This window comes from Arvicola amphibius, chromosome 1 (genome assembly GCF_903992535.2).
Source record: "Arvicola amphibius chromosome 1, mArvAmp1.2, whole genome shotgun sequence".
Classification (NCBI taxonomy): Eukaryota; Metazoa; Chordata; class Mammalia; order Rodentia; family Cricetidae; genus Arvicola; species Arvicola amphibius.
In genome coordinates this window covers 122,464,764-122,481,468 of record NC_052047.1, presented here as the reverse complement: position 1 = coordinate 122,481,468, position 16,705 = coordinate 122,464,764, and the positions used below count along the sequence as shown (strand labels likewise).

The following is a 16,705-nucleotide window of genomic DNA, read 5'->3' as shown; positions in this document are numbered from 1 at the left end:
CAAATTATTCATATCTATATCATATTCCCCTTTAAATGTAAAGGAACATTTATAAACAATATTTGGGAATATGGACGTAGTTTTTTCTCTCCAAAATGCTTTGTGCTCTATGGGGGCACTGTTAGGTCTTTTATGGTATATCCTGTGTGCTAGGTTCATCTCAGTCAGCAGTTGAGCGAATTAATTTTTTGAGTGTTTACAGCAACCTTTTAGGAAGGCATGGTCTATCATACCATATTGGTCTAGAAGCAATCCACAGGGTCTCATCTTTTGTGAAAACAAAAGAAGAACCTCTTTTCAAAGCATCATATCCTTAGACCCAAATTTTGAAGTCATAATAACTTTATAATATACATGCTGGTTTAGCTTGACAGCCCATATAATTAGATGTCTCTCTGTACTTAGCTCCTTCACAGTAAAAAAAATTTAAAGAAAACACAATAATACACATAATCCAGACTCTGTGTGATAAATGTGATAACTCAAATCTTTTCTGAGGAAGGTTCTTATGTTGCTCAGAGTGGTCTGTTGAATGCTTGACCTCAAGAAATCCTCCTACCCCAGTCTCCCAAGTAGCTGGGACTACAGGTTTTCTGGATTCCCTATTAATAGATTCTATTTGAAAACATCCAGAGTGACCATGGTCACAAAGTGCCCTTGTTGTCCTGGAGTCTGATCCCTTTTCATGATTGTTGCAAAGTTTTCAAATTAAACAACTTAGCCTAATTTTAGTTGTCCTACCATTTTCTGACATCTCACTTCTATCACGGACATTTTGCTACTGGGTTTAGTATGTTTCTAGTGAGATTTTGTTTAAAAATTTGTTTTGTCTGACATTTGGATTTTCACTCCAACTTTCTTATCATTGCTATTTGTATGATATAACTTCTGTCTTTTTACTACCAATGTGTTTACATTTTAGAATCTAACCTATGTCTCCTAAATGTATTATAGTGATGATGTTTAATATTTTATCCCATATGATATTTTTTTGTATAGACTAATAATATGAATTTTAAAGTAATTTTATACGTCACAGAAAATGACTGCTGAACTTGCCTAAAGATGAGACAGTCCTTCAGAGTGCCTGCTTCATGAAAGAGTCTGCCAGACATTCTGCAGGACACAGAAGAAAGTGGCTGACAAACTGCCAATAGAGGTGAAACAGTCTTTCAAATTTCCTGCTTCATGGAAAAGTCTACCTGATACTATGGGCTTGTAGGCTGAATATGGATGCCCCAATGTTACAGAATTTTTGGGTGACTGTCCAGGCTGTAAGATGTCTCTGTCACTTTCTATTTTCTTAGGTAATATTATATTCTTCTGGGGTCTTTGATGAGTTGAAGACAGTTATAGTTTTCCTTAGTTATGATAAAAGATAAATTAGATATGAAACTTTAGACTCATAAATATAACTGTAAATCTTGATACCTGTTTTGTTATATATAATGTTACTATATTAAAGTTAAAACCTTCCTTTTTATTTAGAAAGAAAAGAGGAGATGATGCTGTTAATATGTTTTATTACCATTGGTTAATAAAGAAGTTGTATCAGCCTATGACAGAGCAGAATATAGTCAGGCTGAAAGAGATATAAATAGAGAGTAGGAAGAATCAAGGAGACACCATGTAGCTGCCAAAGAAGAAAGACACAAGCTGCCAGCCAGAACCTTACTGGTAGGCCACAACCTTATGATGATTCACAGATTAATAGAAATGGGTTAATTAAGATGTAAGAGTTATCTAGAAATATGCATAAGCTATTGGCCAAACAGTATTGTAATTAATATAGTTTCTGTGTGATTATTCAGGTCTGGGCAGCCAGGAAACAAATGAACAGTCCTCGTCTACACCAAATTCATGGTGTTTAATTACTGTTATATGCACATGCACATACACACATTTGCATATATGTATGTATATGTGTATGTATATATAATCTACCAAGCCTGTTTTGCTTTTGTTCATATGTAAGTGTCTAGTATTGACCACTTGGGATTGGACAACTGATATATCAACTCTTCTTTCCATCTCTCAGTAGTTATTGACTACCTGTAGCATTTGTATAGGAATGGGACCATGTGTCATTTCCCCTGTTTACATTAGCATGTCAACTCATTGTGCTAGTCTTGTTCATGTAACCATGCCATTGAGGGTCATGGATACATTTTCCCTGTCATGTCCAGGGGCCATGAACAGTGGATTTTCTGGGCCTTTGGCTCTAAACAATCTTTCTGCTCCCTTTCCCTCAATTTTTCCCTGAGCCTTACATGTAAGGGTTGTGCTACAGGTGTATCAGTTGGGGCTGGACACCTCTGAGTCATGTATTATATGCAATTTGTGCAGTTATGGGATCCTATACTAGTCTCCACCTGTTGCAGAAAAAGTCTTCTTTGGTGAGTGGTGAAAGTTACCCTTATCTATGACATAAGGATAAGAATTTAGAATACAGTTAGAAATTTTGTTTGTTTATGAAAATGGCAGTAGTAGGATCTCCTATAATGTCCATGGCCTCTCCAGCCATGGGTAGTTGGCTAGGTCTGCTGTACCAGGCAAGAATTCCTGTTGTGCAGGCTGTACGTTCGACAGCATTGGTCCCTAACAAGATAAAGGGTCATTACTTCACCCTTTGAATATCTTGTTATTATGGCCATTGTTATGGTTCATTTGACTTACTTTTGGTAGGGCTATTGATAACTTTCCTCCCTTGACAGCTTGCATAGTCCTTTCTGAAACTATGAGATCTAGTCCCCAAGGAGGAGGCTAATGGGTCTGTTCCAGTTCATTGTCTTCAAATCATGTGTCCAAAGTGTGCGGTATCTTCAACAAAAATATTATACTGAGTGAGGTAATCCAAACCCAGAGAGACAAATGTGAATATATAACCTTCAGTAACCAATAGAAACCAGGATAGTAAAAAGGGATCAGGGGTTGGGGAGAAGTGCCAGAATGTGGAAGAGCCTGATGCAAGTGCAATGAAGGGGAGATTAGGAAAAAGGAGAGAAAGGATTTAAGTGTAAGGAGAGAGAGGGGGATGTGAGAAAAAACACTAAGGATGTTTGAGAAAGACATAGGGAATCATATTATTTTGTACTAATCTAAAATTATATATATATATATATGATATATGTGTTTATATATCACTTTATTTTAAATACAGTTATGTCACTTGGGGCTCTTCCACAAGAGCCATAAACTGTATGATGAAATACCCAGGATCAGGTATGAGAAATCTTCTTCAGCATTGTTGTCAGGAGGTCTAGAGACATCTGAAACAACACAGGCCATTGCTGTTGCTCCTGGATGCCTCATGGATTGAAGCAAATATTCTATATTTAATACAACTATTGGTGCAGTTGAGTTTCCAGCTGCCATCTTCTTTAGATTTTTGTGCCTGTGTTCTTGAGTCCTCTACATCCACTGGTACTTTCTTTTGCATTGAATAAACATTTCTATCATAATATTCTTAGTCCTTGTACTTTTTTCTCGCTATTGCTCATCTGTTTGTTTGTTTGTTTGTTTGTTTGTTTGTTTGAGATACAGTTTACGTAGCCCCCTGCCTTGAACAGGGTACATAGTATGGATGACCTTGAATTTGGTGTGTAGAGAGGATGATCTTGATCTGCTTATCTACCTGCCTCTGCCTCTTAAGTACTGGGATCACAGTCACACACCCTCATTCTCAGCTGTCAATAGGTTTTGTTTATTTTTGTAGTTGTTTTGGAGCTTTTTAAGTTTTATAGTAATTTAATTCTTGAGACCTCTGTATATCTATCCCCCACTTTTTTCTGATACTATTGATTATACATGGCATCTGTATCTGTTATCAGCTATGATGTAGTGGTGTATTTTTATTAAGAAAACAGTAGAAATATATTAGTATATTCTGTAGTGAGGAGCTGTGGGCTGCATTCCCGCCACCCTGCTCCTGATCGCCGGCTAGCTTATGCCCCGAAATAACAACACACAAACTGTATTCTTTTAAATACTGCCTGGCCCATTATTTTTTGCCTCTTACTCACATCTTGATTAACCCATATCTAATAATCTGTGTAGCACCACAAAGTGGTGCCTTACCGGGAAGTTTCTAGCTTATGTCCATCTTGGGCTGGAGCTTCATTGCACGTCTGTCTCCCTGAGGAGAGGCATGGCATCTGACTGATCCTTCTACCTCACTTCCTCTTCCTGTTCTGTCTACTCCACCCACCTAAGGGGCGGTCTATCAAATGGGCCAGGCAGTTTCTTTATTAGCCAATGAAATCAACTCAAACAGAAGACTCTCCCACATCAAGTATAGAGATTGTTACATGTCCCCTCTTCTTTAACAGTTGTGATAGTTTGAATAGAAGTGACTCTCATATGCTCACAGATTTGAATTCTTGGTTATTTAAGATTAGCACTATTAGGCAATGGCCTTGTTGGAGGAAGTGGGCTTTAAGGTTTCAAATGTTCAAATCAGGCCCAGTGCCTCTTCCTGTGTTCCTGCTGCCTGCTGGTCCAGATGTAGAACTCTTGGCTCTTTCTCCAGCATGTCTGCCTGTGCGCCATCGTGCTTTCTGTTATGACTAATGGACTAAATCTCTGAACCTGTAAGGCAGCCATAATTAAATATTTTCCTCTATGAGAGTTTGAGAGTTTCATGGCCATGGTGTCTTCATCTCAACAGAAACCTTAACTAAGACAGAAGTTGGTACCAGGGACTGGAGTATTGCTGTGGTGGAGCTAGTCATGGTTTTGTTTAGAGGAATGTGGACTTTGGGTCTTTGTTAGGAAAGCAGTGGAATGTTTTAAGTGGAGCCTAACAGGTCATACTAATAGGAGCATGGAAGACTGTGGTGCTGAGGATGATTTGAACTGTGGAGGCCTGGAATAAGAGGTTTCAGAAGAGAAGAATATTAGTATGTGGCCTAGAGATTGGTCTTGTGATATTTTGGTGAAGAGTGGGGCTTCTTTCTACCCTCGTCCAAAAAATCTGCTTGAGACTAAATTAATAGTTTTGGACTAATTTCATTGGCAGAGCAAAATCTCACAACAGCCTAGTATTGACTTTGTCTGTGATTACTAGTGTTCACTCTTATGAAGATCTTTAATGAAAAGGAGCAAGGAAAAATACAAAGAGTACAGTTCAAGGAGCAAAGGGACACCAGGAAGTGGGATGAAGCTAAATCCTGTGTTCAAGTAGATAAGCAGATTAAAGGAAAATCTGTTGTTAGATGGAATAAAGGGAGTGATGACCTTAGGGCAAGATCCCACCCAGCTAGGTTTCCAACTTGTGAAAAGGAATGAAAGAAAAATGTAGGGCCCTCCATGGTACACAGCTTTAATCCTAGCACTCCAGAGGCAGAGGCAAGCAGATGTCTAAGTTTGAAGCCAGCCAGGCCTACAAACCCAGTTTCAGGATAGCCAAGCTTAAGCAAACCATTAAAAAAAACAGAAAAAAAAAAACCCAGAAAGCTGGTGAATGTGTAATTAAATGAGAGGGCCATGTTCTAGTCCCAGAAAACAGCAGAACTTGGCAACTTTGGCCACATGTTCTGACTTTAGAATCAAGGACAGAAGAAAGGGGTTTATGGAATCTTCCTCTACAACTAAGGGAAGCCACTAAGTCCAGGGGGTGCCCCGGCATGGAGGCTTAGAGAAGTCATTGTGTGAAGATGAAGCCTGGATTGCCTTGGAAACCTTAAAATGTTGGAAATGCCAGAGCCTTGGGATACCTACTGTGGATTGTTGCTAACAGGGAGTAGACTCAGCCAAAGACAAAGAAGTGTGTTGTAGGCAACAAAGCTGAAAAGAGCCCAGCTGTTTTGTTGTTGTTTTTCTTGCTTTGGTCCAGTATTTCCTCACTCCCTATCTTCCCTTTGAAATGGTAATGTATATCTTGTGCCATTGTATGTTGGAATTATATGATCTGCTTCTTTGTTTTGGTTTTCCAAGGGGTTACAGTTAAGAGATTGCATGACTCTCAGAAGAGACTTTGAACTTTTAAACAGTATTGAAACTGTAATAGGCTATTGGGACTTTTGAAGTTGGACTGAGTGCATTTTTGCATTATGATATGACTATAAGCCTATGGGGGCCAGGGAGTGAAATGTGGTTTGAACAGGAATGGCTTCCATAGGCTCATAGATTTGAATGCTTGGTCGCTAGGGAGTGGCACTATGGAGGTGTGGCCTTGTTGGAGTATGTGTGGCTTTGTTTTAGTTTTAAAATGTTCAGGATAGGCTCAGCCCAGTCTCCCCCCCCCCACCCCTGCTGTCTGCAGATCCAGATGTAGAACTCTTGGCTCCTTTTCCAGCACCATGAGCCTGTGCACCGCCATGTTCCTGCCATGAGGATAATGAACCTGTAAGGCAGAACCAGTTAAATGTTTCCTTTACAAGAGTTACCTGGGTCTTGGTGCCTCCTCACAGCAACAGAAACCCTAACTAAGATAACACCGCCCTTTTCATTTCTCCCTTTCTTACAATTCATTACCATGGTGGTAACAGTGATGCTCATTTCGGTTTTTTTCACCAGTTTAAATGTGTTGCCTTACATCTGGCCTGTGTTGTGTCTGATAAAAAGTCACCTCTTATCTTCACAGGGGCTGTGTTGCACGTGATGAGTGACATGCTTGGTGTGTTCAACATCTCTTTTTGTTTTTCAGAATTTACTATAACATTCTGGGTATAGACTTCAGTTTATCTTATTGAAGGTTTGTTCATTTCTTGAACAAGCCATTTGATATTTTCAATGAATTTGGCAAATTTTCAACTTTTATTTCTAGACTACTTTTCTCCTACTTTCTCCTTTTCTTCCCCATCTGACACTGACCATATACATACATTTGGTACACATAAAGGTGCCTGTATTTCTCTGATGCTGTTCATCTTTCTTTTTGTGTTATTCATGTCATGTCTATCAATATTTCTTCAAATTCACTGACTCTTTCTTCTGTCAGTTCAATTGTTATTTTTTCATAATGCACTTTTTACTTGGGTTCCTGTACTTCTTCTAGAAGTTACACTTGGCTCTTCCTCCTTCATTTCCTCTCTCCTGCTAATTCCCTGGCCCCCTCCTTCTTCTGGTTCTCCTCCCTCTGCTCTTTCTTCTCCTCCTCCTCTCCCTCCTACTGGTCTTCCTCCTCCTTTTTTCTTTTTTTAAGATTTCTAGGTCTGGGTAAATGGGTTAGTTAGTAAGGTATACAAGCATGAATCCCTGAGTTTGGATTCCTAGTACTCACATGAAACCCAGGTATGGTAGTATAACCTATAATTCCAGCACCGAAAGGCGGTGAAGGGTGGAATAGGAATAGGGGCCGAGGCAGAGACAAAGTCATCCCTGAAGCTCCCAGACCAGCCATAATAGTTGAAAGGATGAGCTCTGGTTTCAGTGAGAAACCATCTCAACTGATATAAATAAATAAGGTGGCAAAGTGGATCAGGATGTTTGCTTCTAGCCTCTGCACACAAACACACACAGCTGTAGTGACTTGAAATACTGATGCCCTTAATCCTCACCAGGCTACTGTCTCTTTGCGTATTTAATTTCTGACTTAGCTGGAGGATTCCAGTAAATTCCCTTTCTCCTGCAATGTTGAGTGTTGGGTGTTACTCTGGGAAGTAGCTATTTGTGGTTTTCATCTGGCTTTCTTGGGTTGTCTCTTTTCTCAGTTAAGTTTTCCTGGTCCATTGGGGATTATGCCTGGTAGTTAGGCTCAATTAGTTATAGACTGATCTTCTGGCCTTTGCCACAGTAACCTGGGGCATGCTCTGCTTGGCAGTCTCATGGAGGGGGGCAGCGGTGTGTTTAAAGTAAGTCTTCAGGGTTTGTTCTGACCCTAGCAGGAGTCCTGCCAGCGATCTTGATTTTTTTGTTTTCTAAATTTGCAGACCCTTCAAATGGCTTTGTCTTTTGCTGTTTTTCCAGCTGTGTCAGAATCACTGGGGCACTCAATATGGGGTTGGCCTAATGGACCAGAAGTTGAATATTGTTTTTACTTGAGATTTTATAGATTCAGAAGGAAAATGTATATATATATATATATATATATATATATATATATATATATATATAAATGTTTGGGTTATTTCTTCTACGTCCCGATGGTCTGACCATGTTTGGTACTCTTGAGTTCTTAAAAACCCAAGTTTCAGTCTAGAATTATTTTCTTCATGCCTGAACATCTCACATTCCTTAGCTCTTACTCCTTTGCCTGAGCAACCTGGGTACTCTGTTCCTAGACACACACACGCTAAGAAACACCTGTCTTCTTCATGCCCTTTTAGTTATTATGTAATATCTCCCCCCAGAACACCAACTTTTAAATGTTTATATTATTTACAAACATGAAAATGAAGTGGACTATTACACTATATCATGTGAGTTTCATTGCTTTATCACCAGTGTCTGGGTAAGGACACCTTCTCGACAGAGCTGGACACCTACCCGAGAGGATGGAAAGGGTAGTGGACTTTCCTGCTCCATTGTGTCCTAGAAGAACTGTGATCTGTCCCTCATACAGGTTCAAAGTCAAGTCCTCAATAGCTATCTTGGTGGTGTTACCCTCCTGGAATACCTGTTGGGGGAAGCCCATACATGTTAACTATGCAGCCTTCATAAGCAGTTTAGAATTACAAGTAAACACAGCAACTCTTTATGTAAAAATAAGACTATGAATTAATCTTATGGGGAAGTAGAGTGTGAAAAGAAGGAATGGCAGAGAGGAAAAATCTATTTGAAAAATAGAATGTGAGTTTTATAATTTCACAATGGGTTTACTACAATATTTACACAAACAACCCCATCCATTTCTTTGTAATTTTAATTACTACCCTGAAGCTGGCAATGCCACAATCTTAGTTGGTCTTTATTTTGGGGATGGAGAAAATGGCTCAGTGGGCAAAAGCACTTTCTGTACAAGGATAAGGATCTGAGTTCAAATCCTCAGAACACACATAAAGCCAGATACATCCTTGATAACAATTCTTCAACAGGGACATGGGAGGCAGAAACAGGAGAATACTTGGAAACTAGTGGGCCACCTTATCTCTCATGTACAGTCAAAAATCAACAGAGATCCTGTCTCAAAGAAGGTAGGGGGCTAGGACTGACATACACAGCTGTCTTCTGACCTCTACATGTGAGCCGTGGTGTGTGATTATATTCACATGAGCATCCGTGTGTGTGTGTGTGTGTGTGTGTGTGTGTGTATACACACATACACAGAGAAAGAAAGAAAAGGGAGAAAGAGAGAGAGGGGAGGGAGGGAGGGAGAGAGAGAGAGAGAGAGAGAGAGAGAGAGAGAGAGAGAGAGAGAGAGAGAGAGAGAGAGAGAGAGACAGAATCTTTGAAGAAAGGGCAAATGGAAACCACCATTGATACCTTTCACACAGGTGAGCAGAGTTTCTGTTCCAAGGGCAAACAGCCAGAAAGAGCATCATTTCTGGTTCTAGCAACAAGTAGAAGCTAAATCATTTCCCAAACCATAATTGGTCTTCAAATTCATCAGCAAGGTGAAACCAGCCTGAAGTCTAAGGAATGATAGAGACTCTCAGGAAAGATAGCTTAAATGTGCAGGGATATGGATGCCATGCAAACCTTTAAAGAGATTTTGGCTATTTTTTTTAAGACAACAGCTGAGTTTACAAACTACTCAAGCAACACAGAACTGAACAACCTGGGATCAAGCCTTGCATGCAGAATTAAAGCAGGCATTCTGGTACATTCCACTGATCATGAGGACAGGCAGTGCTCTGTGTGACAGAAACCACAATGCTGTGGCAGGTTTCACCAAATGGTGAGAGGGTTTCTCCCAAGTAGTCTCCCTAGAGAAGATTTAGGCTAAGGAAAGTGTTTTAAGTTCTTGTATTCAGACTAGAGCTCCTGACTGCTTAATCAGCGAACCAAGCAAATAGACTCTGGATTGTCCTATAGTCGCTGCATTGTCTGTGAGTTGGTCCACTAACATCTATTTCTTCCAGCCACCGAATCTCACCCACATATGGAAAGGATGTACAAATCTCTCCAGTACCAATTCGAAGCTGTAGAGGGCGATGTAGAACCGAGCTGGAGGACAGCTGACCCATCACGCCTCCACTTCAAGCAGCCACTGATAGAAGTTCTGGAGAGTTAGTTGCACCTAGTCTGGGCGGAGGAGGTTTTTTTTTCAACAGAGATGATCGTTGGGTAGGGCAGTGAGCGTCCACAATGCCAGGTTTCCAGAGAGGCTTCATTGAACAATCTGATGAACTCTACTTTTAATTTGTTAATTTTAATTTGTTACATCATTATTAGTTTTTATTTCTCCAACAGCACTAACATGGATTATAATTAATTAATTAATTTGTTTAGTTGCTAAGATGCTTTCATTTACACCAGAATGCAAGCTCCTTGAGAGTGTGGACTTTTTCTGAGTTTTGTACTACTGGATCTCCAGGAGCAAGAATGAATGAATGAATGAATGAATGAATGAACAAATGAATAGGATACAATCTAAGACCTTTAGTTCTTCTGAACATTGTCATGATCCTGGATATGCAAGTGCAGGAGAGGTATGGGAAGGATGGAGTGCCCTATGGACCCATTAGAGAACATTCTTGGGGGCAAAAGGCGGGGGAAGTAAAGAAGACTGTGGGAGGCTCGGGTAGGTAGAGTTGGGGAAATGGTCGCAGCCTGTGTGATCCTTGAGTCAGTGGCCTCTGACCTTACCTATAGCACAGGTTATTAACGTTCACAAAAAAGTTTATTGAAATGTTTGGCATTCTGGAGAAGACTGGGGAAAAACTGAATTTTGCACCTAGGTAGATAAAAGCAAAATAGAGACTTCTTGTAATAAAGGAAGCTGGGAAAGGTTTATAAGAGAATAAACACTCTCCACCCTCCTGAGTATCTTTAGGCTACAGATTTAGGCACTCAGACCTCAAGCTTAGGCAGACCCTTGAGAGAGAAGGAAATATCAGATAACATGAGTCCTCTGAGCTGTACATCTACAGAAAATCCACCAAGACTGACAACTGAAGTGTGTCTCCTCCCCCAGCACAACACCACCCAGGCAAAAGAGATCAGAAAACCCACCAAGACTGACAAATCCAAGTGTCATCTCCTCCTTCCCCCAATACTACCCAGGCAAAAGAGATCACAAGGAGATGAATGGAAAACACTACCAAACAGAAATTAATGTTTACCCATTTAAGTCACAAAGCTCCATTAGCTACACTTTAAAATGGCAATGTTATGCTCAGATCCCTGAAGTTTCCCAAAATCCAACAAGGAGACCGAGTCCTGTATGTAAAAATTAAGAGCCTTTATTTTATACAAGTTTGCAAACTCGGTCTCTTCGTGTGTCCAATGTATTAAAATAATCGGAGAGCCTGGAGCTCAGTTAGAGTTGGGTTTTTATAGTAGTAAAGGTGGGGGTGAGGGGTTTCTAAGGTTCAGGAATCCTGATTGGCTGACATTTGTCTAGGGGTGTCCTGGTGAGTGTGATGGCAGGCAATTCTATCTACAATGGCTGTAACGTTAGGCATTTCCTTGGGAGGGTCTCTTCTTGGGAGGTCCTCGGGTAATCTCAGTTTGTGGTTCTTCCTGCAACCAGGTATTGCTTCAGGGTAAACTACTGAGACTCAGGCCTCCTTTAAACTTATGGATGGCTGAGTCCTATTCTGGCAGGTGATAATGGTTGGAAGTAAAGAACATCCTTTGGGTGGTCTGTTCATATTTAGCTTATCATGGCTGGCTCCTACAGCAGCACAGACAGACTATATGACACAGGCCATAGGGAATCTGACTATCTTCTAGTAGGAGGATCAACTATTAAGTATTGTACAGATAACATTTTTATGTTTCTCTGGAGAAGTAACATCTATGTCCTTTGACCTTTGATTAGTATTGGGGTATTTCTTACACTGAAGGTTCACCGTGAGCACAGTCAGTTTCCAGCTTTGTTGGGAATGGAGGCCGTGGAAGAATACCTTGTGCAGGTGTTTGATCTGGACGCCCGCCATCAAATCAACTGGTTCCTCTTCAAAATACTTGCTTTGAATTGTCTCATGAAATTGGGTGATTTCGGGCTTCATTTGAGGTGTTTCTCCAAACCAGTAAGAGCGCTAAGAAGGAATAGAACTGATGTAACTGGTGGCATAGAAAAGGGAACACGTTTACAATGAGGTGGGCTTCATACAGGTCTCAAGAGCAGATTTCAGAGCAAGCTAGCTATAGACTCTCCATGTCCTCCTCCAGAGTCTAGCCTGGTAAGCAACCCCTACAAGAAGATTCTCATTTTTTTTCTTAACCCATCAGAGTTATCCTGGGTGCATAGCAAGTGTCAAGTCCTAGTCTGGCCAAACACACCTGTGCAGCATGGGACCTCAAGACTTTCCACGGGGTTCCACATTCCATACCACTGCTAGTCCAACACATCCTGGGCTGTAGCCACCTTCTCAGCTTCTGCCTGAACCTAGCCTGGAAAGTACCCAGGATCACCTCATCCACACCTTTTTCCTCAACCCCACAAGATTTAGCTGGGTTCTCACACCTGTGCACCAGCCTAGTCTGGCCTTCCATTGCCTCTCTGCAAAGTGGCTTAGGCGTAAGTCAGAATCTTCCCTGCCTAGCCACAAAACCACAGGGCTCTCTCACATAATATCCGACCTTTCCACTCAGACCCACCTATCCCTACGGTCTGTCTTGGAGTAGGAAACACAACATATATGCTAGGACTGTCCCCTCTGTCCACCTGACTTAATTCCAATACATTCCCAACCTCTAGTCCCAACCCACTTCCACATTCTCTCATCTTCCTCAGCCTGTTGTGTCCATAACAAATGCAGAACTAAAAGGAAAGCTTTGTAAGTAGAATGAGTCAGCAGAAGACAGAACATTGGGTCTCAAAGATAAAATAGGGGATCAAGACAAGATGAACAAGGAACAAGAAAATTTAACAAAAAAAATATGGAAATAAACACTTGGGGAATGTGGGAAACCATGCAAAGGCCAAAGCTCCACATCATAGGAATGGACTGAAGAGAAGAATTTCAAGTCAAGGCATAGATCGGATCCTTTACAAGAATATACAAAACTTTCCCAAACTAAGGAAAGACATACCCATACAGATACAAGAAGCACACAGAACACCAAGTAGACAAGAAAAGAAAATCCCCATGGCGTATCATAGTTAAAACATTGAGTATATATAACAAAGAAAACTATTGAAAGTTGCAAAAAAAAAAAAAACCAGTCCAGTCACATATAAAGTAATACCAATTAGAATAATGGCTGGTTTCTCCATGTAAACTTTGAAAGCCAGAAGAGCCCAGAGCAATGTGTTCCAAGTCCTAAAAGACTATGACAGCCAATGTAAAATAATACATGCTGTAAAGCCATGTTTGAAGGAAAAAGAAAAACTATCAATAACATAAGCATCCTGAAAAGAACTATATCCAAAAAACCAAAACCAAGGAAGACATAGGAAGCAATATTTTGGGCTGAAGAGAAAAATGAGCACAGCAGAGAGGCTATGAAAAGACATATGAAGCCATAATTATTAAAACACAAAGAGCCACTGAGAATACAAACAAAACCAAAAGTCAACAACACAATTACCACAATTAACATACACATTTCAATAATAACTTTAAATATCAATAACCTCAGTTCTCCAATCAAAAGACACAGACTGTCTGACTGGATCAAGAACAAAATCCAGCTGCGTGATGCCTATAAGAAACATCTTAAACTGGGCGGTGGTGGTGCACGCCTTTAATCCCAGCACTTGGGAGGCAGAGGCAGGAGGATCTTTGTGAGTTTAAGGCCAGCCTGGTCTATAAGAGCTAGTTCCAGGACAGGCTCCAAAGCTACAGAGAAACCTTGTCTCAAAAAACCACAAAGAAAAAAGAAAAAAAAGCAACATCTTAGTGAAAGAGGACCAACAAACAAGCAGCTGTCACTATCTTAATATATGAAAATATAGACTTTAAATTAGAACTAAGTACAAAAGATTTTGAAAGTGGCACTTCATTCTAATCAAGGGAACAGCTAAACAAAAAGACATTATTATCTGACTTATTTGTACCAAACTCAGTGTGCCCAATTTCATTTAAAAAAATCTATATTGGACTTAAAGACACAGATTAACACCAATCAATCAATACAAGGTCATTTTGATATCTCACTTTTTCCAATATAAAGATCATCTGGATAAAAATAAACAGAAAAACCAGATTAACTGACATTACACATCAAATGGACTTAACAAATACCTGTAGTTACTCTCTATTCAAACACCAAAGAATTCACATTCAACTCTACAGCACATGGAAGCTTTTCAAAAACAGGCCATATCCTGGAACACAAAACAAATCTTTTTAAATTCAAAATGATTGAAGGTGTCTTATCCCCTGGACTGGATTTTCAGACAGTTGTGATTTGCCATGTGGGTGCTGGGAATTGAACCCAGGTCCTCTGGAAGAGCGGTCAGTGCTCTTACCCGCTGAGCCATTTCTCCAGCCCCTAACTTCAAAATGACTGAAATTGTTCCTTGTATCCTATCTGACCACAATCCAATAAAACTTAAAATTGATGGCAAAATGCTCTAGTAAATACACAAACTCAAGGACATTAAACAACTCATTACTAAATGATGAATGGGGATCAATAAAAAAAAACAGAAAAATGAAAAAAAAAACTTCCTGCAATTAAATTGAAATGAAGATCTATGAAATAAATGCTAGCAAATGCTAGCTAGAGGGGATGCGAGCAGAAAAGGGAACCCTCATTCACTGCTGGTGCAATTTCCAACTGCTGCAGCCCCGTGGAAACCAGTGTGGAGAATCCTCAAAAAGCTAAAAATAAATCTTCCATATGATACAGCTATTCCAATCCTTGGCGTATGCCCAAAGACTCAACGTTCTACTCTGAAGATACTTGCTTAGCCCTGGTCATAGCTGCTCTGCTCACAACAGGTAGGAAAGGGAAACATCCTAAATGACAGTGAAAATGTGGTTTCAGCTGTAATGAAAAATTAAACCATGAACTTTGCAGACAAATGGATGAACTTAGGGAAGATCAGATGGAGTGAGGTAACCTAGACCCCAAATCCCATGTTCTCTTCTTTCGGAGGCTCCTGGTTCCAAATCTCCAGATATAAACACATAACGTAGCCTGTAATAACTACAGAAACCAGGAAAGTAAAACAGAAACATTGTCAGCACAGGGGGGTTGTGGAGCAATAGAGGGAGGAATAGCAGGATACAAGTGATCTTATCAGGGAAATGGGAAAAGAGGGGGCTTTGTAGGGAGGGAGCTGGAGATAACTACACAAGGTGGGAGAAGCATAAAGGAGGATAGTAGGATACAAATGATCATATATGGCAAATAGGAAAGGGATGGGCATTTTATGGAATGGGAGGGAAGTAAACATAAAAGAAAGAGGGAGCTGGGTGAAATAATAATAAGGGTGTCTGAAAGAGTCATGAGTAATAAATTATAATGCACATAACTCCACATATAAATATACATGTATAGTTTTAGTGAAATTTTCTCATCTGGGATACTGGTTCTTTTTTCAAAAGTGAAAAATCACCCACAAAAAAATCCCAATACCAGATATGAGAAACCGTGTTTTGAGTTGTTAGCCAGGGCTGCCCAAGAGTCTCCCCAAACATACACCTTATTACTATTACCCTTGGATAGTTCCCAGAGGTAGAAAGCAAATCTTTATTGCATTTCAGAAGCAGTGTCCAGACTCCCCTCAGCTGGAACTGACCTGTCTGCTTCCTCTGTGAGAACTAGCTTTCATGGTACCAGAAAGCACTATGCAAGTTTCCAAAGGAGGGAGACAACTAACAGTCTCACCCAGTTTATAAATCAAATCAAGGGTCAGCCTGGCACGATAACCCTAATGGTGTAGTAGTGGCATACATACCTTAGTGGTAACCAATAACTCTCTTGGACTTAAAATAGCACAAGAAGGAGGAGACCACACCTTGTTCTGGAAACCTAGCTAGCTACTCAGTGTTAGTGAAGCCATGGTTATTGGAGGAGAATCTACAGCCACTACTTTCTTAAATCAGCATAATTGCTAACAACAATCTATAAACATTTGCCTTTAAACCCACAGATACTTGTAGTCTGCACTCCTCATTAAAGAAATTTCTGTTTGCAACAGATGGGAAACATAACAGAAAAGCACAACTAATCAAATACAGAGTTGTGGAGCCCAGTCCCCATGGATACCTCTCATGCCAAACTGGAAAGGGAGGAGCCTCAGTCCCACACAAAGAATATTAGGCAAAAAAAATAAAAACTGGGAAAGTGGAGCACGGGAGAGCTGGTCTGCCCCAGGGAAAAGCACACCAATTGGTTATTGGCTATCCAGTTTTAAGAGGTCAGCCCTAGAAATATTATATACATATATGTTATTATATAATTATATAATTATATAATATATAATACAATATATTATGTGTTATTATATATATGTTATTATATATAATATATATATAATATATGTGTGTGTGTTTACATATACACTTGCAATACCAATTAGTCTTTTAACAAAGAGATATGAATTTGAGGAGAATAGGGAGGGGTGCAAAGAAGGGTGTGGAAAGAGAAAAAGGACCTGAGAAACACAATTAAATTATTATCTTTAAAAAACCTGCCCCTGAAAAGTAAGAATTTGAGGGGGTAAAGTAACTCCTGCCAACGGACACCATAGAGAGAGTGC

General features: G+C 40.0%; 1 protein-coding gene across 1 annotated transcript in view; it reads right to left on the bottom strand.

The window, feature by feature from the left end:
* The window catches only part of LOC119809790 (phospholipid-transporting ATPase ABCA3-like), a 74,583-nt gene that overhangs the window by 37,263 nt on the left and 20,615 nt on the right, over positions 1–16,705 (bottom strand). The window contains exons 11-12 of the mRNA XM_038322923.1: positions 11,952–12,086; positions 8,428–8,557 (exon numbers count right to left, since the gene is read on the bottom strand). Of these exons, the coding sequence (XP_038178851.1) occupies positions 8,428–8,557; positions 11,952–12,086 (265 nt within the window). The remainder of the gene's footprint in view (positions 1–8,427; positions 8,558–11,951; positions 12,087–16,705) is intronic.